General features: G+C 34.8%; 1 protein-coding gene across 3 annotated transcripts in view; it reads left to right on the forward strand.

Moving 5' to 3' along the window:
* The window catches only part of KLHL5 (kelch like family member 5), a 73,145-nt gene that overhangs the window by 14,886 nt on the left and 34,626 nt on the right, over positions 1 to 23,633 (forward strand). Inside the window, exons 1-5 of one of the 3 annotated variants that reach the window (XM_014562843.2) lie at positions 4,952 to 5,404; positions 6,526 to 6,624; positions 17,697 to 17,879; positions 20,523 to 20,659; positions 21,289 to 21,485. In XM_014562843.2, the coding sequence (XP_014418329.1) occupies positions 5,022 to 5,404; positions 6,526 to 6,624; positions 17,697 to 17,879; positions 20,523 to 20,659; positions 21,289 to 21,485 (999 nt within the window). In that variant the 5' untranslated portion in view covers positions 4,952 to 5,021. Of the gene's footprint in view, positions 1 to 4,951; positions 5,405 to 6,525; positions 6,625 to 17,696; positions 17,880 to 20,522; positions 20,660 to 21,288; positions 21,486 to 23,633 lie in introns of those variants that run through there. The other 2 variants (XM_006188983.3, XM_032496006.1) reach the window with 2 other exon arrangements.

The following is a 23,633-nucleotide window of genomic DNA, read 5'->3' on the forward strand; positions in this document are numbered from 1 at the left end:
TCTTGGATTATATTTACTAGAAAAATTTTAATGTCATAAAATGCCAGTCATCTCAAAATTAACATACAAATTTGATGCAGTTCTGATTAGAATCTCAATAGGGTTGGGGCTTTTTTCAGAGGAGAGGATTGGGTCATATTATTTAAAGTATATATACAGAAGAGTAGATAATTAAAATTAGATTTAAAATTATTTTAAAAGAATATATGTGGAAATAAGAACTTGCTTTAACAAATATTAAACATATTGTAAATGTACTATAATTAAAACATTGCAATACTGGCATAAAATAGACAAATAATGGAACATAATTAGCATTCTGAAATTGATCTCTGTATATGGGAAGCTAATTCATAACAAAAATAATACCTCAATTTAGTGGGAAAGGGTGGCTTATAGTAAAATGATGTTGATAATAGACTGAGGGCTCATATTAGAAATATAAAGAGCTCCTACAAATCAAGAAGATAAAGACAGACAAGGTAATAGAAAAAAAAAGAGAGAGCAAGGGAATTTAAAAAAGGACCTTTCACAAAGAGGCAAGCCAAATGACCAATTCACATGAAAAGTTACTCAACCACATTAATAATCAGAGAAATGTAAAGTAAAACCAAATGGGTACCACTACACCACCATCATCATGACTAAAATTAAAGTCTGACAGTACCAGTGTTGGCTGCATATGGAGTAACTGGACTTCCCATATGCTGCTTGTAAGAGTGTAAATCAGTAACAAGAATCAAAGTTGAATGCATATGTACGAAAATGTTTATAGAATTACTTGCAAAAGTCTAAAATCAGAAACAACTCAAATGTCAGCAATGAATGGATTTGGATGGTCATATATTTATACAATGGAATAAAAACCAGCTATCAGCTGCTACAGACTACAGCACGGATTAATTTCAAAGCAATGGTGAGTAAAGAATATATGAGATTCAAAACAGATAAAATTATGCTAAGGATGGTGGTTACCTTTGAAGGTGCTTGTGGAAGACTTTTGAATGCTGGTAATGTTTCTTTTCTTAACCTGAATAGGGTTGACATTGTGATAATTTATTGGGCTCTCTACTTATGATTTGTACATTTTTCTATTGTATGTCAAACTTTAATTTTAAAATGTTTCTAAAGGTTGCTCTCCATTTGGGAAATAGATTAGAAAAAGTATTTGTAAAACAAGACAGATGAAGAGTTAATATACAAAGAGCTTCTAGTTGATAATAAGGAAAAATCAAACAGCCCAAGAGAAAAATAGGCAAAGAGTATAAGTAGCTAGTTCAGAAAACTACAAATCAAAATGGTCTATAAACCTATGAAAATATGCTTAAGCCCGGTAGTCATCAGGAGTTTAAAGAATTACCATATTCATTGTTGACTGGTGGGTCTATAAAAGTAAATGAGGATGCCCTCACTTCACTTTTGAAAACATGAATCTCAGGCAAGTGAGTTATCTATTCATTCCTTCAGCCCAGCAGTTCCACTCCTGGGAATAAATTCTATAGACAGAAAAGTCTCACAAGGACGTTTATTTCAACAGAAACAAAAACCTGAAGTCAGTTCACATGTCCGTTAGCAAGGAGGTAGTTTAATAAATTGCATTTTATAATTATGAAATATTATGCAACTATTTAAAAATCATTATTAGTTTATATTTCCATATATATAATTTTGGTGAGAAAAGCAAAATGCCAAAAATATGTATACAATCTGATCTCTTTTATAAAACAATAGCAAAATCCCCTGTATATGTGTATAGAAGTTTGGATATGGCTTTTATTAAACAAGGACAAAGGTGTGAAAGGCTGTACACCAGGCTGTCAACACGATCACCAGGAAGAATGAATGGAGGAAAATTGACAAAATAAATGTCTCTGAAAAAAAAAAAACATGCAGAATGAGTCCACTGATGCAAAAGATTGGGGTGCTGGTTTTTTTTTTTTGTATTGTATGTATATTATGTATGTATGTATGTAACTAAACCCATGATTATGACAGCAGGGGCTAAATATTGGACTTGGCCTTTGCCAACCCAAATCCTAGCATCCCTTTTAAAATCTGAAAGCCTATTTCAGTGACTAACTAATCTCCTACCTGCATCTCTAGCCTACTCAGAACAGCTACTGTATTAAAAAAGTATTTATTTAATGTATATCTCAATATCTTGGTGAAAAGGGTCTGTGGCCCCTCTTGAGAGTAGAAGCATGGTTTAACATTTTAACATCCATATCTCCTTAAGTCTTTGTATTTCTTCTCCATATCAAATTGAGAAACATCTGGCATATCAATGGCCTTCAATGAAGTCCACTCTTGTGTTGAGACTTCATCTGATCCACCAAACAGCAAAACAATTAAAATTAGCTATTGGAGCTAGCACGTTGTAAGTGGACTTCTCTGGTAAGTGTTCTCGTATTGGCAGAATGAATCCAATTTAAAATTAATTTATATAAAATTATATGTATTAAAATGTATTCTTTATAATGTTCATTTATTCTTTTCTCTGCCAGAGTATAGCCTTCTTAAAAGAAACATTTGTTTCTTATTCATCTTTCTACCTCTTGTGGTACCTTGTACGTATAAATGCTTGGTAAATACTTACTTGAATGAAGAGTGATGGTAAGATCATTATGAACTACTGCAGTGGCATTTCTTCATTGTGGGTCTATACCGTGCACTGCAAGATGTTTACCATCTCTGGCCCCTGCCCATACAATTGCCCATAGCCCTCTCTGGTCATTCCAGCAACTAAACATCTATCCCCCCTACTTCCAAGAAGGTTTTTTGGGATGCAAGACCAGAGGGTTGGTGCTACCCTTGTTGAGAACCACAAGGCTAGAGTAATTGGAGAAGCCATTCTCAGGGCAGCAGTTCCTCTGCTAAACCTTGAAGGATGAATAGGATTTCAAAACCAGAGAAACTGGGGCACAAACAGCATATGAAAGAGGAAGCAATATAACATAGACCCTGTCTTAACTGATGAAGTATGTGTCTCTGTTGGAAAATAGTTAGAAACAATGTTGGATAGGTAGAGTGGAGTTAGAAGGGTGTTGAGAAAAGGAGTGTGACAGAGGTGAGAGTAGAGGGAGAAGTGTCGATCACTCTCTAAGGCATCCTGCATATTACCGCCAAATTCATTTTCTAAAACATTGCCCTGTTCAGCAGTCCACTTAACATTGCCTGCTAGCCTTTATATCTTTGCTGGGTGCTCACGGCATTGTATCTCATCTTATGCATCCATCCTTATCTCTTACTACTCCTTAAAATTAATTAAGTATGTCTGGCTGGCTGATCAAACTGGTATTTCCCTGTCTGTCTTTGTCGATATGCCCACTTCATTCTTTTATTAGTATCTTTCTTCCTTTATAAGATCTTTCACCATCCTGACTATACAATTTCTTGGTATTCTTAGAAGCCTTTTCCCTAATGAAACTGGCCCATAGCACTTCACACAATCTTGGCATTTCCTGTTTCTCTGATAGTATTTATGGTTTGTCCTGTGCTGTTTAGCACAGGTTATATATGCTTTTCATTCCACTCATTCTTATTTCTCTGAATAATTTTTATTCTCCTAAAGAGCTTTGTGATGTTAAGATACTTGCCTCACAGTATTTTTTGTAATCCTCCAAAGCAGATCTTTTCCCCACTTCACTCATTTGATAATAGTAATTGCCTTTTGAGTAAAACTATTTGATGTAGCATTAGATATTGAGCACCCTGAAAACACAAATTCTGTATTTGTAGATTATAAAATGTTCATACTGCAGCATTATAGTGTTTCTTATATTTAAGTTATCAAATATTTTTGTTTCAGTAACTCAATTATTTTTGAGGTTAGGAACCAAGATGTATATATCTGTCCCTCCCAATGCCTAGTAGAGTGTCTTGCTCACAATAGCTGTGCAGTATTTTAAATTTTGATTGCATTTGATTGATTTTTTGAATTTGCTTTATCAATTCGAGCTATAACCATGATCAGACCATTGTTCTGTTTTGCTAACAACAGGGGGCACCATTAGGGTACTTATACGCCCAAGAAATAATCCTGTCCCAGTCCTAGGGAGCTTTCTGGAGCCGCACTTTCCTTTTCCTAAGTAGTGTCATAGAAATCTGGCTATTGTACTAAATCAGCGTGGCCCAATCCTAATTATAGACCAATATTGACTTCGGGTTATTTATTTGAAAAAGAGTAAGTACTGTTATAGTTTGGTCCTTTGTAGTTTTCTAACTTTGTCTTTCTCCTTGTTCCCAATATTCTTTGCTCAAATAAAATCTTACCAGGATCTTCCTATATTAATGAAATACACTCCTCTTCTGAAGAAAGAAGATAGAGGTGGAGAGCAGTGAACGGGAACCCCACCTTTTTATTCCTCCTCCTTCCTCGCCCCTCATCCAAAGAGCACAGCTTGAAAAATCTAACTCATCTAATTTTAAAATGCTTTAAATAAAAAAAAAATGTTTTATGATAGCTCACTTAGGAACTTAGAATAAAAATAGGAACACTTTAGTTTTACAGTGATTTTTTAAGTACAAAGGAGAATGCTGTGGACTACATTTCTTGTTTCAGCAATAAAAGAGTTAATATACTAAGCAGCAGAGACTGAGATACTGCCACGGGATAGTGCTTTCTGTCTCTGTCATTTGTGGTTTAAGAAAAGGGGGTGGTGTTCTGCATTTGAAAGGATTTTAATGAATGCTGTCAGTGTTTGCGAGAGCTAATGGTCAGTATGGGAAAGGAGAGCAGGGGAAAGTGGTCTAGCTGCTTCAGGATAGGTGGATGAGAGTTTGTTCTGATTGAACGGAATGTTCCACCGTGTTTCATCTTTTTTCATTGTCCTTTGTTCTTTATAATGTGATATATTGGTATAAAAGTAAATGTAGATATATATGTGAATGTGATTTATCTTCCTTTCAATTTGTTTATTGTGTACAGCAGGGCATATACTTCTCTTGTCTTGGTTGGATGCATAAATCTGTGTGCAGTGCTTTTTGCCCGTTGCCTAGACGATCACTTGGTTTCTCTGAGGATGTCTGGTTCTCGTAAAGAGTTTGATGTGAAGCAGATTTTGAAAATCAGATGGAGGTGGTTTAGCCATCAAGCAGCATCTCCTAATTCTACAGTTGACAGCCAGCAGGGAGAATTTTGGAATCGAGGACAGACCAGAGCAAATGGTGGGAGAAAGTTTTTAGATCCATGTAGCCTACAATTGCCTTTGGCTTCAATTGGTTACCGAAGGTCCAGCCAACTGGATTTTCAGAATTCACCTTCTTGGCCAATGGCATCCACCTCTGAAGTCCCTGCATTTGAGTTTACAGCAGAAGATTGTGGCGGTGCACATTGGCTGGATAGACCAGAAGTGGATGATGGCACTAGTGAAGAAGAAAATGAATCTGATTCCAGTTCATGCAGGTCTATTATTTTCTTACTGTTAGAAGTGGGGTGTGGGGTATATTCTCTATACTGTTTAAAATAATTTAGTATTATTATTTAAAATCTATGATTTTATATATATATATATATATATATGTATATATATATACATATATATGCATATATAATATCTTGGTATGTAGTACTTTTGCTGGGATTTTAAAAATTGTTCTAATATTGACTTTAATTCTATAAAATTATAAAGACAACAAATAGCTTTGAAATATGTTATGTTCCATATATAGATCTGGCTCTGCCTTGAAAATAATATATGGTAGCAATTTTATGCATCATTGCTTTGCAGTTTGCTTCATCCATTTACCTTCTATAGTTATAGCAAAACTGTAAGACATTTCTATAATATAAAAATTTTTAGGACATTTCAGTTTGCAACAGATTATAGAGTCATGTTTTAATTTTAATGAAAATGAAAGACTTTACAAGGAGATGCACATTGCAGTTGCCAATAATTTTTTACACCCTTGCAGTTGTCAATAATATTTTTCTTATTATTTCTCTTTGTCCTATGTCGCAGCCCTTCAGAGTAATACAGAGAATACAGTAACATGTCTCTTCCTAAGATGACAGCTACTAATTCCTGTTATCTTCACTTCACTGAAAATTGTGCTATTTAGGGAAATGAAGGACATTCCTTCAGTAACGTATAAGGGAACATAGAAGAGCTAGTTGTGTGTGATTGGCTAGTGAAAAGGGGGCAAAAATAAGGGGAAATGAGTTTGAGGAGAGAAAAATCGGTAATTTTGTAATGACTTTATCTTCACCCATGTGGAGCCAGGCTTATCTTTGAAATAAATTTTCTTAATCAGTTTAAACTACTATGGCATATTATGTAACAAGTTAGAGTCTTGAAAGTCATCTTTCTGATCATCTTCACTCAAAAATATTTAAAGGCTTATTATTTTTCTAAATTGATTACTGGATCCTTTTTCTTCTAAAATTTCTCTGCAGGTTTTAATAGCACTTGTAATTTGTATGTTGGTTATTAATATAGGCATCATAAGAGATGGAGACAAAATGAGTTCATATATTCAATAATCTCTTACTGGGGAATATTTACTGCCTTCTCTTCTAATCTTCAGAATATGGAATTCTGAACTGTGGTGTTGGAATAATAATAAATATAGACCAGTCATCTATAATCATATGTATAATGAAGAGAGGGGAATATCTCTACATAGGTAACTAGTGTATTTAATTACAATTTTTAAAATTAGTTCATGATTTAGCAGTATCTTAAGGGAATAGGAGCCACTAATAATTTTAATATGGAGAGCAACTGAGTTAATATGGTTTGATTGTTTTGTATTTTCTTTGGGTACTTGTTGCCATAAAGAGAGTAATTTATATAGTAAAAGGTTCAGGGTTTATCATTTTTGTGGGAAACTGAAGAGTAATCATCTTTTCATTTGGAAATCAATACAAAGTATCAAGAACATTTTTAACAAAATTAGAAAAAAAACAAAACATTCATTCATTTACCAGCCTAAGTATAAAAACCTTAACATGTATCTACTACCTGGAGAGATTATACATAATGTGAGTATAAAACTTATATACATGTATAATCTTAGAAAGGTTATACACACATGGTATAATTTACTTCCTTAGAGCAAAGGTAATTTGCATAGCTAATGATTACTGAAATTAAGTTAATCTGTTCTGTAGAATCCATATTGAAATATCTTGATGGGATATTCATTATGACAGAAAAAGATTGCTTTTTTTTCATTAAGAGATTGCTATGTGCATCCTTCAAGAACATAACTGACATTTTTATTTAGAGAAGTTATAAAAATAAGAAACTTTTTAAATCTAAAATAAGTTGTTTTAAAAATACTAATTGTTTTAACATGCTAGTTGTTTTAAAAATGCTAATCAAGAAAATTGAAAGTAAATAACAAGATGGGGAGTAAACAGTTTACATCTGTAGTCACCAATTTCTAAAATATCATTTTGAAAATAAAAGGGATTAAAGAAAATGTCTCTGATTTTTAGATATAAGAGAGGAAATGTGTGAAAGATATTTAATATTCTTGATGGCTTGAAATTTCTATCTTAACATCTTACTGCAAAAAAGTAAAAAACATTCAGATTTTAGGTATGTCAATTGTGTGTATACTTTCACTTTTCCACTTTTTTCTAGATTAAATATATTTAATTCTCACATTCTCCTTTGATCCTTCAGCTATGAGTCTTTGATCTTTGTCATGAGGATACATTTATTTTCCTCCAGCTTTTTGATTAAGTGAGCAATCTCTCTAGGTGTTTGCCCTCTACTGTAAAACAAATCAAAAACTATCACCATTAATGTCAAAAAAAAGCTACACTGACATTCATCAAATTTTGTATATAACTTGGGAATAGTCCTTTTTCTTATATAATATTTGCAAATAATAAAATATATAGTAAACATTTTATTTGCATATACTATATAGATTGATATCTTAAAATATTGAAGGCATAATGGGAAAATACATAAGATATATGGAAAATTTCTCATTTACATGGCCATAATACTTACACAGATCTCAGAACTTAGACTGAAATTTTGAGTTATTAGAAAAAGAGGAAATCAGTTGAGTGTATTTATACATATACCTACAGTGGGTAGACAATTTAATTGAAAGTGGAAGTTAGGAGGCATCACATGTTGCTAATGTGTTTGATCAGTTGCAGTCTATGCAGGAGAAATGTCTTCTTGAGCCTTAGACTTAGGGTGATTTCTGCTGCCACATATCTAAGTGATTTAAAAGTTTCTCACCTTTTAACTTTGATCTTGGGTCTGTAGCCTCGCCACTTTTTCTCCATAGGAATCATCTAAGCCATTACTTCATTGTTAAAATACAAACTTTGTTTTTTACACCGTGAAGAATTTTAGATCTTAAGCAACAGAGTTGTCACCTTCTGTGTGAGCAGTAAGTTCCTAAGACTTTCACTCAGGATGAATTTTCACCAGGGCTGCAAGGTTTACATGGTGGCTCACCATGTGCCTATAGTATAAACACAGTTTACACTTTACTTGATTTGCCAGCTTTGAAATTATGTAATTTTGACATATTGGGTGAAATCTCTTATTTCAAACTTTGTTTATAAAGTTAGGGTTTAATATTTTATATGTCAGACTATTTTTAGTCAATGTATATAAAATATTACTCTACAGTATCCACAAAAAATAATAGCTCATATTGACTGGGTACTAACTGTCTGTGAGACACTGTTCTAAGCATTTTAGTACTATATTAACTCATTTAATCTTTACAAATTTCTGAGTTAGATTGCTACTATTATCATTCTAATTATACAGATGAGGCCAGTGAGGCACAAAAAGGGTAAGTAACTTGCTCAAGGTTAGTAAGTGAAATGAAACTGCATTTTAAAAACCTATATAAATTTACAACAGTTTTAGATTTACAGGAAAATTGCTGAGATAGTAGAGTGAGATCCTATACACCCCATACCCAATTTCTCCTCTTATTAATGTCTTGCACGAGTATGGTATATCTGTTACTATTGAACCAATATTGATACATTATTGTTAACTAAAGTCCATACTTTATTCAGATTTCCTTAATTTCTACCTAAAAATCCTTTTTCTGTTACAGGATCCTGTCCAGGGTACTAGTTACATTTAATCATCTCATCTCCTTAGGCTCCCCTGGGCTGTGACAGTTTCTCAGACTTGGTTTTGATGACCTTGGCAGTTTGGGGAGTCAGGTGTTTTGTAGAATGTCTTACTCAACTGGGATTTTTCTGATATTTGTCTCGTGATTAGACTGAGTTATGAGTTTGGGGGAGGAAGACCAGAAAGGTAAAGTGCCATTTTCATCACATCTTATCAAAGATACATCCCATCAATCAGACTTGTCATTATTGATATTGACCTTGATCACTTGGAAACAGCTGCATTTTTGAACCCAAAAAATTAAGATGTAGACTTCATGCTCACATACCAGTAGGCAGCTCTCTGTGCCTATTCATTTAATCACTGACTTCAACTTGGGTTAACATAATAGTTAATGATTCATTCTAACCAGTTTCACCTGCTCTCCTCGACTAATTTTCCCAGGCTGGCTCTTGGAAAAGCCAAGGCTGGCTGGCTTACAGGTGTAGTCTCTTGACATGCCCACAGCTCTTTACCCACAGTCACCCAGTCCATCTTGTTGGATGCTTGCTACCCTGTGTTTCAGCTGCAGATATCACTGAACTCTTCTATCCCTTGTCAGTTGATTTACTATTCTTTGACTCATCTTGAAGGCATTTAGGCTCTTCTCCTCTCCCAACAAGGGGGTTATCTTTATAATATACCATTTCTCAAGCGCCATCTCCTTTTGCTTGACCCTCTTTATGCTACTTCTCCCTGTGTAAATCAATCTGTTAATTCTGGTTCAGTTTAAAATTAAAATCTTCCACATTTCCACATGAAAAAAAATTTGTTTCCAGAGATGGCAAAGTTCAACTACAATGTACTCGTATATAGGAAGGATGTATTGCATTGTCCTCCCTCGCACATATAGGCCCAAGTCATAGCATGGATTCCCTTGACATAAACTACGGAACCTCTCCCCAGAAACCCTCCACATGTGTGTGCAGGTATGTGCATGTATGTGCACTCGTGTGTGTTAAGTATTTCATGTAGGGTTCAAGGAGTTCATGAACCCCCTAAAGCTTATCTGTACACTGTGTCAATCAGTGTTCTTAGTTTTAAGCAACTGAAATTGACTGACTGATTTAAACAGAATAGGAATTTATTGGAATCATATTAGTTCCCAGAAAGAATCAGCTTAGGGAAAAAGACTCTACAGTGGCACAACTGGCCTTTATAACCCCAGATTTTTGAGACAGAAGAACCTATCTTTATGACACTTATTGCTTACATTTTATTTTCATCTATTTGGAACTGGATAGTGAAGTTTTATGTTTTTAGAATTAGATAATTAGGCATGAAAACAATGATAAACACACACATAATCACTCATATGCACAGAGACATGTAATTTGGTTATTTAACTTTAGGGAGTATATTAGTAGGGAAGAGGCTAAGATAATATATCAACGAGATTCGGAAATACAGTGGCTCAAATAAAATAGAAGTTTGTTTCTCTATGACCTAGCAGATGGGCCAGTGGCCCAGGACAGACAGGTAGCTCTGCTATACAAGTTGATTCAGAGATCCAGGTTCCTTCCATGTTGTTTCTCCATCTTGTTGGGTGTTATTCCTTCTTTGTGGTCAGTGTTTCCTCAGCTCCCCCTCTGCATCCTAGCCTGTGGAAAGGACCACGAAAGAAAAGGAAGGAAATTAAATAACACAAGTTGCATTTATCAGTTCTGTTCACATTCCATTGTGGAAAGCCTAGTCACGTGGCCATGACTAGTTGCAAGGGAGGCTCAGATATAGCCTCTGCCTGGGGAGCCATGTGTCCTGCTAAAACTCATTACTGTGGTAGATGTGAAGAATGGTTTGGGGGTTAATCAACAGGGTGCAAGAGGTGAAGACAGCTGGTTAGAACTCTTCAGAAATCTTTGGATCTAATTTTTTAATGAGCTTTTTTCCCCGCATATTTTGTACTATTTTTACCAAAGGGATATTCACAAATAAAGATAAGCAAAAATGGAAAAAGAAAAATCACTAGTTACCCTGGCACCACAAAATAACAACCATTAACAATATGAGGAAGTATCCTTCCAGTATATTTTAAATATAATGAAATATGTTTTTAGAATAAAAATATGAATCTTACTGTACATCTTATTTTGTAAACTTTTTTGCCCAATGTAAACGTTAAAATTAAGACTCTTTTAGTCACAAATAACAAGCTCAAACTAACTTAAGCAAAAATTAGAAATTTTTGATTCACATAAGTAAATAAAAAGTCTAATGTCTTTAGACATGTCTGAATCCAGATACTCAAATAATGCCAGAAATCTTTTTTTCTCTCTAGATTCTCTTTTCCTTTGTGATGGCATTTTCTCGGGCAGGCTTTCTGTGTAGTAGCAAAAAAGCCACTAGCAGCTCCAAATTTACTTTTTATCGGCTTAGCCTCCTCAATGGAAACAGAGTGACCCTTTTCCAAGATTGCCAACAAACATCTTGAAACTGACTCTGATTGGCCTTGTTTGGATCATATGTCCACCCAAACCAATCATCATTGCCAGAAGAGATGATACTCTTATTGGCCAGGCCTCAGTCCCTACCTCACCTTTGCCCAGGGGGAAGCTTCAGCTCTGCCTGTTGTGGACTGAGGTGGGGAATGTGCGGTTTCCCAAAAGGTAAAGATGGGTCTGTTACCCTAAGAAAGACTCCCGAGTAGGCAAAAGCAATATCCACTAAAACAGCTTTCCATGTCATATGTTCTATGTCTTTAAAAATGTTTGCACAAACACACCTTTTGTTTATTTAACCGTTACTCTTTTTTTGTTTTTTGAATTTAGACTGTTTCCAATATTTTCCTGTTAGAAACAGCCTGTGATAAACCCTCCCTGTAGCCAGATCCTACATACAGGTCATTATTTCCTCTGGATAAAGTCTCAAAGGTGTGCACATTTTTAGAGTTTTTGATTTGTATTCTCAAATTCAGTTCAGGAACATCACTGCTATTTTAATTCTCAGCAGCATTGTATGAGAGTGCCCAGTGTCCCTTCCCCTTCACACTGGTTATTATCTTATTTAAGAAAATTTGATTCTTACAAACAACATTTAACTTTCACCATAGACAGTCCGGCCACAGGACCAGAAGAGAACCCCTTAAATTCTAAAACGAAACAATATTTCTCTTGAGAAATATTCTTTGCCTCTTGTCGTTTCTTTTTATACACCTGCCTTGTCCTGTCCTTAATGATAACCCCAACTCCTCCTCCTCCTTACTCGTCTGAACTCTAGGGCGTATTTCAGATCTCATCCGCTACTGTTGCCTTTCGAAACACTAGCCCATATGGATCTTTCCTTTCTGTATATTCTGATAGCAATTACATTCCAACTGGGGATGTATCAGGTGATCTGTTGGAGAAATAGTAAAATATATATATGCGTATATATATATTAGAAAGTCTATTTACATTTTATCTCTTAAACCTCATTTTTCTATTTTATAATATAAATAATAATTATACAATGGTATGCATATGTATATATATATATATATATATATATATATATCTTTTATAAACTAATAAATATCCATATATTGGGGTACATGCCTAAAAGTATACTGAAAAGGATATACATAAATTTTTTTAGAGACTGCTAGTCTATAGTAAGCAATGTACATTCTTAGTTTACATTTGTGATTTTGAATATGCGTAAAAGATGCCAAAAGATTCATGATATAGTCATTTGCGCTTTGGCAAAAACATGAATTCTGAATGCCAGAAGCTGAGGCAGGGGGCTGGGAGTGAATCAGTTACCTGGGGAGTGAGCCAAACGGACTCTTTAGAGTTTCAATGCAGCTTTGTTTTCTACTCAAAGTCATATACAGTATAATTCTTGTGAATTGATTTTTTAAAACTTCTTTTGAAAAATTACTCTGTTAAAAAAGCCTCTTGCAAGTTCTGGTGATGAAAGTGGAGAAATCTAAATAGTTTGCAATAAAATGGTAATATTGGCCACAGTACATAGTCTGTGCCTCTACACACGTGTGTGAAATCTGAAGAATTGCAAGTATTAGTGTTGCTGGTTAATTTTTTCCACTTTACAGAACTTGAATCTTCAAATTCCAAGTCCCTTCACTAAACAAGTCATATCTTCTTAACATATCCCCACAGTTTCTAACAACTGGTGCCATGCTGCATCTAAGAGCTACTCTGTAAATAGCTGGTGACTTAATTTGTTTGGTATTTACTTCTTTTCTACATTAAGGCATTTTTCTGACTTTCAAATTCATTGCCTACTGCAGAGGGACAGTAAGCTAAAAATTAATGTTTCCTTATAGCCTGGAAATACTTAGCAATGTAGAGTTCATGACAGTGGAATGTCTGTTATAAAAAGATTTGAATGATCTCATGATCATGATGCAATTCTTTGAAATGTGACTTACCGTCTTAGTAACATCAAAGAAATAAAACTAAACAGAGGTGTTAGATATATTTCCTCTGCTATCAGGTAAAGATCAAGTTAGAAATCCCAGAGAAATATGTCTCAGTGTTCCATAAATGGCCTATTCTCAGATGTTTATATTATGGATTAGGATGTCCATTGAGTTTATTAAAGGCCATTTTTACTTAGGAATTATGAAATTTAGTTACAAAAATTGATAATACTGGGGACCACTTTAGGAGGACAACCAAACAATCAACGTTATATAAAGACAAAAGGCTGAGATTACAGGCCTTCCCTTTGGCCTTTGAAAAAGGAGGGTCTACTAAGAGTAGTTTATTTACCTTGATTGTGTGCTTATTCTGTGCTGGGGCTATGCACTTATTATTTCATTTAATAATCCTCCCATGAAGGATCCTTTAAAAGAAAGTACTATGTGTTACTCATTACTGTACTGCTGTTGAAGGTAAGGTTTAGAGAAGTTAAATAACTTGTCCAGATACTAGTGACAGAGCTGAATCAACGCTATGTAATAGAACCTTCTGCAGTGATGGAAATGTTCTGTATCTGCAGCATCCAGTCTGGCAGCCACTAGCCTCAGGGGGCTGCTTGAGCATTTGAAATATGACTAGTTCAACTAAAGAACTGAATTTTTATTTTATTTTATTTTATTTTAATTAAAATAGCCCCATGGGCGTAGTAGCTACTATATTGGATAGCACGGCTCTAGAGCCTTCCTTCGTAAAATGCTCTTAGTCACTACACCATACCTCTCCAATTCAACCTTCAAACCAAATCACATAATTGGAAAAAACAGTAAGAAAGTATTAACACCGTAATTAGACAGAGCCAGAGTATTAAAAACATTTGATTAGTAAGGGATAGAGATATTATCTCCGTCCCATAGAAGCCTAAGAGACGTGCTCTCTTACACCCAGCTAAGGGGCAGTGACATAGCAGTAGACTTTTGTCTAAGATCCTTAATTTTAATGCCCCTTTTTCTGGTATGTTATCTTCATTCCTGTTGTACCATCTGTCTCCCTTCATCCCCTTAGTCCTTACACTCACTGACGCCTTAGGGTAAAGGTAAGCAAAAATGTCCATTCTTTTGCGAGTGGTTTGACCAACATTCCAAATGTCTCCTGATCCTGGCTTTATAATCAGCTACCTGTATGTCCTTGGTTGATCACTTTGAGCCATTTTGAGCCTCAAATTTTCTTGTCTGCAGAATAAAGGAGTTGAATTAAATGACTGCATAGGTTCCTTCTAGGTGTAAAAATTCTGTATATAATGGTTCTCATACCTAGAGAACCTATACTTAGGGTATAGAACCATACCTAGGGTTCTGTAGTTGGGATGGATATGCAGTAAATTCTTTTTTCAAGTAAATTCTTGCATTATTAAAGTTGCATGTGCAAGGTCCTACGTTTCTTAAAAACAAGGCAGAACAAGAAATGCTAGAAAGCTGTGCAGCTCTTCAAGTCTGAGTAGCTCTGTTCCTACCTCTTCCATGTTCCTTTTGTGAATGGATGGCTTCACTTTCCCATAGTCTACAAATCAGACGCCTGCACTTCTTTTGATCCTTCATTTGGAGCAGTGGGAGTGATTGCTATACCCAGAAACCTCAGTGAATTGTCACATTGAAATAATATGTTTATTCAACGTATGCTAGCAGTCAAAGCCTTGAAAGGAAATCAAGAAGTTTGAAATACTGTTTTATAGAAGCATAGTTGTTTTGTTAATGCATATGTATATAAACAATTTTGATGTTTTACCTTTATGCTCATTTTGAAAAATATTCTATTAAGTTCTGCTAGTTCATTGAAAATAGTGAAAGAAATTCAAGTTTACACATGTCTGAAGTGTTGTGTATATCAGTGTTTTAAATCTGTAAGTTCATCACATGCTGATTTGTATAATGTATCCATCTCTTGTCTGAAGTGTACCGATGGTCTTCAGCCTGCGATGTGTGTTAGGATCGCCTGTAAGGCTTTTAAAAAATATGATGTTTAGGTCTCACCTCAGACCTAGTGAATCAGTCTTAAGGAAAGAGACCTTGAACACAATGCTGAAATGCTTTCCATATTTCCACTATTAAAGTTCTTGTCAAGAAAAGAAATGGTCTCTTTATTAAATGAGCTTATACCAACATCAAAGCTAGCCTGTAATAACTTAGTGATGTTAGTATTATAAATTCTGTTGTTTTTTCAAAATTTAACATTGATTAGCATTTATATTTGGATGATGGCAATTGATCACTCAAAAAACATTCAACTAACTCATGTTTAGTCATTACTGAGAATTTAATATAAAGTATAAGAAATGTGATACAAAATATAGCAGCCCCAAGAAAAAAGTTACTTACCTCATTTTTTCTTGTTCTTGGAAGAATTTGGGCTTATACAAATCAGTGTTCTAATCCTCCCTCCTTCTTAGATCACTAGTACTCATAAATCATTTGTCAGTATTTTCACAGTATACAAACTTCATTTTCTTGAGAAATGTTTTCAATCTTCAAGTTGTTATTTATCAAAGTCAACGTTATTTATTTTTGCTTATGTTACATTTTCCCTAGATTTTTAAATAGTTTCTAATTTTCATTTATTTGCATATATAAGCAACATATTACTCAATACATTTTTATACTAATGATCTTAAATATAAAGTTGAGTATATTCTACCAGATTTTCCAAGTGCCAGTATTATTCATAGTGCACAGTATATACCTTCTAGATAATACATATTTTGCTTCTATTATCATTATTGACAATTAACCTCCAAGAACATTTTTTAGGGCCCATATTTGTATGGCATTGACAATGTGATGGGCTGGGAGAATTTAGGTAGAGATATGTATTAGTCAAGGCACTGATAACTTTTGAAACTGATAAACCTCAGTCAACATGAGCATTCTTACTTGAGTGACTTTGCATGTGTATATTTTACTCTTCTTCCATGTAAGTCCTTGGTACCCGTGGATAGAGAAGGAAAGAATGGGAACTACATACCTGCTCTTAGCCACTTTAGCCTGTAGGTGACATGGTTCATTTCCATCATAAGACTGCACCTATCTGAGAGAGAGGCTGGGAAATGATGTCTAGCTATATTCCCAGGAGAAAAAGAAGGAAGTTTTTGTTGAGCAATTAGTAGTCACTACAACAGCTCTATTTCTGCCATGAACAAACTCTGTGGCTTCTGGCAAGGCACTTGATCTCCTTGGCTTCAGTTTCCTTTATTTTAAAAGATCCAATGAGGTTTTTCTTTTTTGATAAGGTTATTAGCTATTTATATTAAGAAAATTCTCTTAAGATATAGTGAGGCTAGATTCAACAAAACATCAGAATCACAATATCCTTAAAGTAAATCTGACAAGAAATGAGAACTAAGTTGTGGCACAGTTGGTGGCTTTGTAGTTAATTATGTAACTAAGGGATATTGATTACATAACTAAGGGATCACTTGATTCAAGTGATCTTGGAGAAGAGATCTTGGGAGGAGTGGATGTAGGATTTCATTCTTAGTCCCAATTTTTTAATTTTTTCACCATTTCTATCAGTATATCATAATGAAAACAGAACTCATACTCTTCAAGTTATAACTTGGAAATTTCAGACAGTTTTTAGATACCTAGATTAGGCCATCAAATTCTTTTAAACTGTGATCTGAGTTATAGGTTACTCCAGCTTTTGAAGACTAGCCAGAGAAGCAAATGAATTATTTATAATACTGTTTTTATGATAATATATTTTGTATTCTAAATAGTTATCTTATAAATCAACTGTGAAACATGACCCATTTTTAAGTAAAGGATGGCTTGGATCTAAATCTCCAAGATAGTTTAATTGCCTTCCTACCCTTCCAAAAATGATCTCTTAAACCCTTAAATATAATGTTAGGAGCTATAGCTATCAATGTGAATATATTTTGGCTCTTTTTCAGCAGAGGTGTTGTACTGACCAGAGGAGAGACCTCAAGAATGGACAAAGAATATGTGTAGCTATTAACTAGAAGATGTCACAATCACTCACAATGTTTGCAAGACACACATATGCTTTGAGCCATAACCAATTTTAAAAGGCAAAAATGATGAATGATTACATTAGTACTGGCTGGTAGCATCACTTCTATTACATTTAAAGGCTCTAAAAGGACTTGATAGGAAAGAGAGATACTTTTAGCGTGATAGTGACATTTCAAAACATGTGTTCTCTTTCTTTTCAGGACCTCCAATAGTAGTCAGACATTATCATCCTGCCATACTATGGAGCCATGTTCATCAGATGAATTCTTCCAAGCCCTTAATCATGCTGAGCAAACATTCAAAAAGATGGAAAACTATTTGAGGCACAAACAGTTATGTGATGTAATTCTGGTTGCTGGTGATCGCAGAATTCCAGCTCATAGGTAATTGTTTTCTAAACTTCTTTATGTGTGAACTATTTTCTTGATAATTTGATTATGCATGTTAAGGTAACTTGTTCTAATTAATTATTCCATGGAGTATTTTGGTGATGGTTTAAATTTCATGGAATTTCTGCAAAGAAAACAGTGCATATGATGTTATTACACATTAAAAGACCCAAAAAAGGTCACTTCATCTCTAGAAGCATAAAAACAAGACATACCAGCCTGAAATCAGTCAATATTATTTGATATAGATTTCAGCTACTATGAGCAGCACCCCACCTAATTTTCCTATTAAATAAATTTAAATAAACCCAATGGAAATTAGAGCTGTGAGTATTTAGAAACAAAAAAGCTGGTGGAATGGAGTGACAAAACTGTTGAGTTTTTAAGTAGTCACATCTCTCCCAACTTCTGTTTGCTGACCTCCAGGAAATATGAAAGGCAGTGGTGCTCAGGAAAAAAAAGCCTTTAACACAAATGAAGTATTATTTCTTGATGTAAGGAAAGGAAATGGGAGCCATTTAATAAAGAACAATTCATTATTTTTCTTCTAATAATTCCGTATTTATTGTTCATTGTTAATCACTATTATGATCCCAGAGGTTTTTGGTTTTTTTTTTTAATGCCTTTCAAGACTAATTAACACTCTGTCCCAAAAGTTTTGTTAAACCCTCTGAGTGAAAGTAAAATCAGGAAGAATGGGCTTGGTCTTAGAGTTTTCAGTGACTCAATCAGCATACATTTATTGAGATGCTACTATATATTGTGACAAAAGGTCCATATTATGAGCATGGGTTTATTAGAAAGATAGTTCAATCTGAATTTCATAAAATCACCTCAAATTCTCTGTTTCCAAAGCAGAACTCATTACCTTACCTGCGACACTTGTGTCAGCCATCACCATCTCACTTGGATTGCAAGAAACTCCTGTTTTCACTCTTTTCCTCTGCATTCCGCATTCTGTTTTCTACCCAGCAACCTGAGTGGGCCTTTAAAATGGAACTCAGATCTGGTTGCTGCTCTGATCAGACTTCCCAGTGACCGCTCATGTCACGCACAGTGTGAAAGCCATGTCCTCACAGTGGCTGGTGTGGTTCAGCCTGCCATTACCTCTTGACTGTTCTGCCCTCCTGCTCTCCTCCTTGCTCACTCCACTTGAGAGCCTACTGACCCTTTTGTTCTTTGCACCTGCCAGGCATACGGCTCATGCCTTTGGATTTTTGCGTTGGCTGCTCTTCTGCCTGAATGCTTTTCCCAGATACCTGTATGATGAATTCCTGCACCTCCTTCAAGTCCCTTCGCAAATGTCACTTTCCAGTGAGACCACCTATTTAAACCCACCATCCACTCCCCATTTGCCCTTCTGCTGCTTTTTCCCCCATGGCCCTTGTCACTTTTTGATGTGCTATAGAATTTACTTCTGCTGTGTATTGTTTGTCTCCCTTCCCTGTAGAATATAAGACTGCATAAGAGAAGGAAACTTTTGTCTATTTTTTACTCTAATGTATCTCAAATATCTAGAACAGTGCCCAGTGTTTACTAGGTGTGCCTTAGTATTTGCTCAGTGAATGAATGAATGGGCAGTTCTCAGAGGAACCTGAATGGCCAACAAACATTTGAAAAGACCTTCCACCTCACTAACAATCAGGTGAATGAAAATTAAAAGAATGATGAGGTACCATTTAACACCTTGCAGATGGCCAAAAATTTTAACATCCGACAATATTGTGGGGCAATATTAACTCTTAAACAGTGCTGGTGGGAGAGTAAATTGGCACAGCACTTTGGAGAGCAATTTAGCAAACCCTACAACTCAGCAGTGCCCTCCTGGGGAGAGAGGAGAAGGGAATTACAGAGGAACACAGGGAGCTTCAACTATTATCTGTATCAGAATTTCTACTTCTTTAAAAAACAAATAAAGTAAATCTCTGTAAGTGTGCTGATATGGAAATATGTTCCAAGACACATTATCAAATAAAAAATGTATGTTTTGAAAAATATATATATAAATAACCTATTTTTGCTTATATGTGACTCAAAAATCTGGACAGAGACATACTTAATATATAGTAATGTATTGTAACAGAATACACCGCTTTGTATTGTGGTAACAAAGATAATTTTATGACAAAGCACAAACATTATAATATACTGTAATAATTGAAAAATCATAAAAGTTAAAAATAACCTACTAAAACCAGTCTCAAATGTCTCATATATTTACTACTTCTACAATTAAAAAAAAAACAGGTTATTTTCAGAAGTGATAAACAGGAGAACCTTTACATTTCCCCCCACTTTTTATATTGTCAGCTTAATGCTGTGAGCTTGTAGCTTTTTTTTCAGGATGTTAAAAGGGGATATTTGAATAGTGAATGGGTAAGTCATTTATCTCAGCAGAAAATTTTCAGTAATGGTAATTTATTATTCAAAGGGAGGAACTAGAGCATAAAGCAATTTGTCAAACTTAAAATGCATTTCTCAGGACCAAGCACTTTCTGTGGGTAACAAAGTTTAAAAAAAAAGAAAGAAAGAAAGAGAGAAAGAAAAGAGAAAGAAGGAGAGAAAGCAGCCGCATTTCCTAGTGAACATCAGCTTCGATGTTGTCACTGATCTTTTTTTCTTCTAATATGTTCTCAGATTGGTGCTCTCCTCTGTCTCAGATTATTTTGCTGCCATGTTTACTAATGATGTCAGGGAAGCAAGACAAGAAGAAATAAAAATGGAAGGTGTAGAGCCAAATTCACTCTGGTCCTTGATTCAGTATGCATATACAGGTAAGAAATCTGAAAATAGAAACTTGATACCTCTTAGATTTAAATTTCATTATTAGATCTCAGATTTCTGCTTTTAATAAAGCCTGCCACAGCCAACAGTTAATTCTACTGTTATAACCACCACCCCTCATGATTCCTGTATCTATATTAGAACCTTTAAAATGATTATCATAATTAAGCTTTTGAATGATATTTTTAAGTGTTCATGTAATAATTAGATGAGCTATGTAATGTTTTAGAATTATCACACTTAAAATTTGAGTTTTATATAATAGATATGTTACTAATTAAATCATTCTTTAAAATTCTGGAAACAAGCTATTAGTTTTTATTTTAGTAGGAGTCACAAAGAGCTAATAATTCTTTTTTCGTATTTAGTACTTTTTTTTCTTTTTTGAATGTCTTAAATCATCTATGTCTGGAATATGTGTAATGAGCTCTTACTTTAAAATACTACGCACAAATTGTGCTGAACACTGGAATTTGACACAACATTGTAAAATGATTATAAATCAATAAAAAATGTTAAAATAAAATAAAATAAAATAAAATAAAATACTACGCCAGTTACCTTACAAACTAAAGTTCATATGTTTCCACAGTTAACGTAATTTCTTTTTGTCGTTAAGGCCGCCTTGAATTGAAAGAAGATAATATTGAGTGCCTGTTATCTACAGCTTGCCTTCTTCAGCTTTCACAGGTTGTAGAAGCATGCTGTAAGTTTTTAATGAAACAGCTTCACCCATCCAACTGTCTTGGAATCCGTTCTTTTGCTGATGCTCAAGGTTGTACAGATTTGCATAAAGTGGCTCACAATTACACTATGGTATGTATTTTCTGGAAAGCCGGAAGGCACATGCTCTCTGCCTGATTCCTTACTGCTGCAGGCTTATCTCCATGTTGCTGTTCTCCCAGGGCTCTGCCATATGTCTTGAGGTTCAGGTGCAGGTTCACTGTCTAGTGTGTCATAGTTCCATTGAGTTATGAGGGAAAACACCAAATAATATTTCTCCTGGGTATGAGAGTCAAGCCTCAAATTATCACAGCCACTAATAAGCTGAGCAGTGGCCTAGGACCATTCAGTCAAGATTTTCAGATCTGCTCCTTTTTGAAGCCGGATTTCTCCCGAACATTTTACTCTGTAGCACATGGATGAATTTCAGAATTGTCCACATATTCACTGACGAAAGTTGGTGGTAGTGACTGTAGTGTATCGGTGCAGTACCGGTACAGCAGACAGGAGATGAAAGGGAGGCTTTTTCTTAAGGATAAGTCTGACTACATGATAAAAAATGTTTGTAGCTATGTAGAAAGATGTTCTTATTAATTGTAGCAAATGACATACTCAAAATAAATTGCAGGGGGTTCTGATTCAGAAGCCTAGAGGATAATGATTTACAGATTGATCTAGGACAGCAAGAAAATAAGGGCACGTGGAGGGCATACTGCTAGGACCAGCCTCACCGTTTTAAGAGTAGTGGGGTTTGGAGAAGGGATGCGTGGGGATTTTTAAGGGATGACCATCTTGCCACATGTGGATCTTCAAAACTGGGCAATGATGAAAGACTTTTGCTTTAAATGCCTCCAATAACATTGACATACGAATATATCATTATCCACGTTACTGACTTTGTCAACTTCTAGATGATTTTTTTTCAGGGGCGGTCAACCCTCTCTACCATCCCCTGCCCTTCCATTGAACTGGTTTGTATGTGAAGGGATTGACAAGTACTTTAGGAATATTTCACTAGCAAAACAGAGATTTGGAAAAATTGTAAGAATAGGTATTTACAACTATTGAGGAGATTAATTCTACTTACTTCATAAGTTTGATGTGGGGATTAAATGCATTAATGGAAGTTTAGCACTTAAAACACTGATTGATACATCATATACCCAGTCAGTAATGATATCATCACCATCACTGCATAGATTTGCTCTATTCAGCACAGTAGGGATCTGTGTGGGTGAGCAAAAGCACTCAGACAAAAGCACAACCTTTATGATTCATTATTCTCCCTGTGGTGTCATCACTTCTCAGAAATGTTTCTTGTTTATGATTTGCAAAGTGCTTCAAGTGAAAAAACAGAGAGTGTGCAACAGGGCAATACTGGGCAATACAGACTTAGCATGGTTCTAGGTTAACATCTTTTGAGTTAAGTTCTTTGAAATATTTTTCTCCCTCCGTCTTTCTCCTTCCTTGTAGATTTCATGTTTTAACCTTTACACCTCAAGTTCAAAAACTTTTTGAACTAAGATGAATATAAGTAAACTAAAGCTGGGTTTTTTTTCCTTTGTAATCAGTTCATAATTTAAGTAATATCTCTTTCCTACAAAGGAGTTTTACCCACATGAAAACATTTGTATGCATTTAGGTCATTCCTGTTGTTTACAGTAGAGGCACAATTGCTGCTTAAAGGCTTAGATACAAATTAAATTTAAATTAGCTCGATGTTTATAAAGCTATTTTCATAGCCAATTAGTTGTGGTAGTTTTTTTTTTCTCAAGGCCATTATTTGACATTATTCAGTTTCAACAGAGACATGAAATTGAATTCTAGTAACAATAAGTAATTTAGAGACAGATTGTGTAATGTGAATTGTTGCTATGGGAACTGAATGAAATGTATAGCAAAGTTCAATCTTCAATTTAAATAAATCCCTCAGTAATTTCATTTGCTTAAAAACTATTCCAAAGGGAGAAAGAGCATAATGCTAGCAAGTGTTTGGTAGTATGATAGCTGTTTGTATCATAAAGTGGAGTTAAAATATGAAGTAAGCACGATGCCATAGAGTGAAATCAGTTACCACAATCAGTAAATAGGGCGCGTACTTGGGATGTTCACTGATCCTGCGTGAATACAAGTAGAAAAGGATGGGGAATTCCCTCTTGTAATCCTGAAATCTGGAAACTTGTTCTCATTGCCAGTAAATGTGACCTGGAATACATAATTTATCCTCTAAAAAAAGTTTAA

This window comes from Camelus ferus, chromosome 2 (assembly GCF_009834535.1).
Source record: "Camelus ferus isolate YT-003-E chromosome 2, BCGSAC_Cfer_1.0, whole genome shotgun sequence".
In the NCBI taxonomy this organism is placed as follows: domain Eukaryota; kingdom Metazoa; phylum Chordata; class Mammalia; order Artiodactyla; family Camelidae; genus Camelus; species Camelus ferus.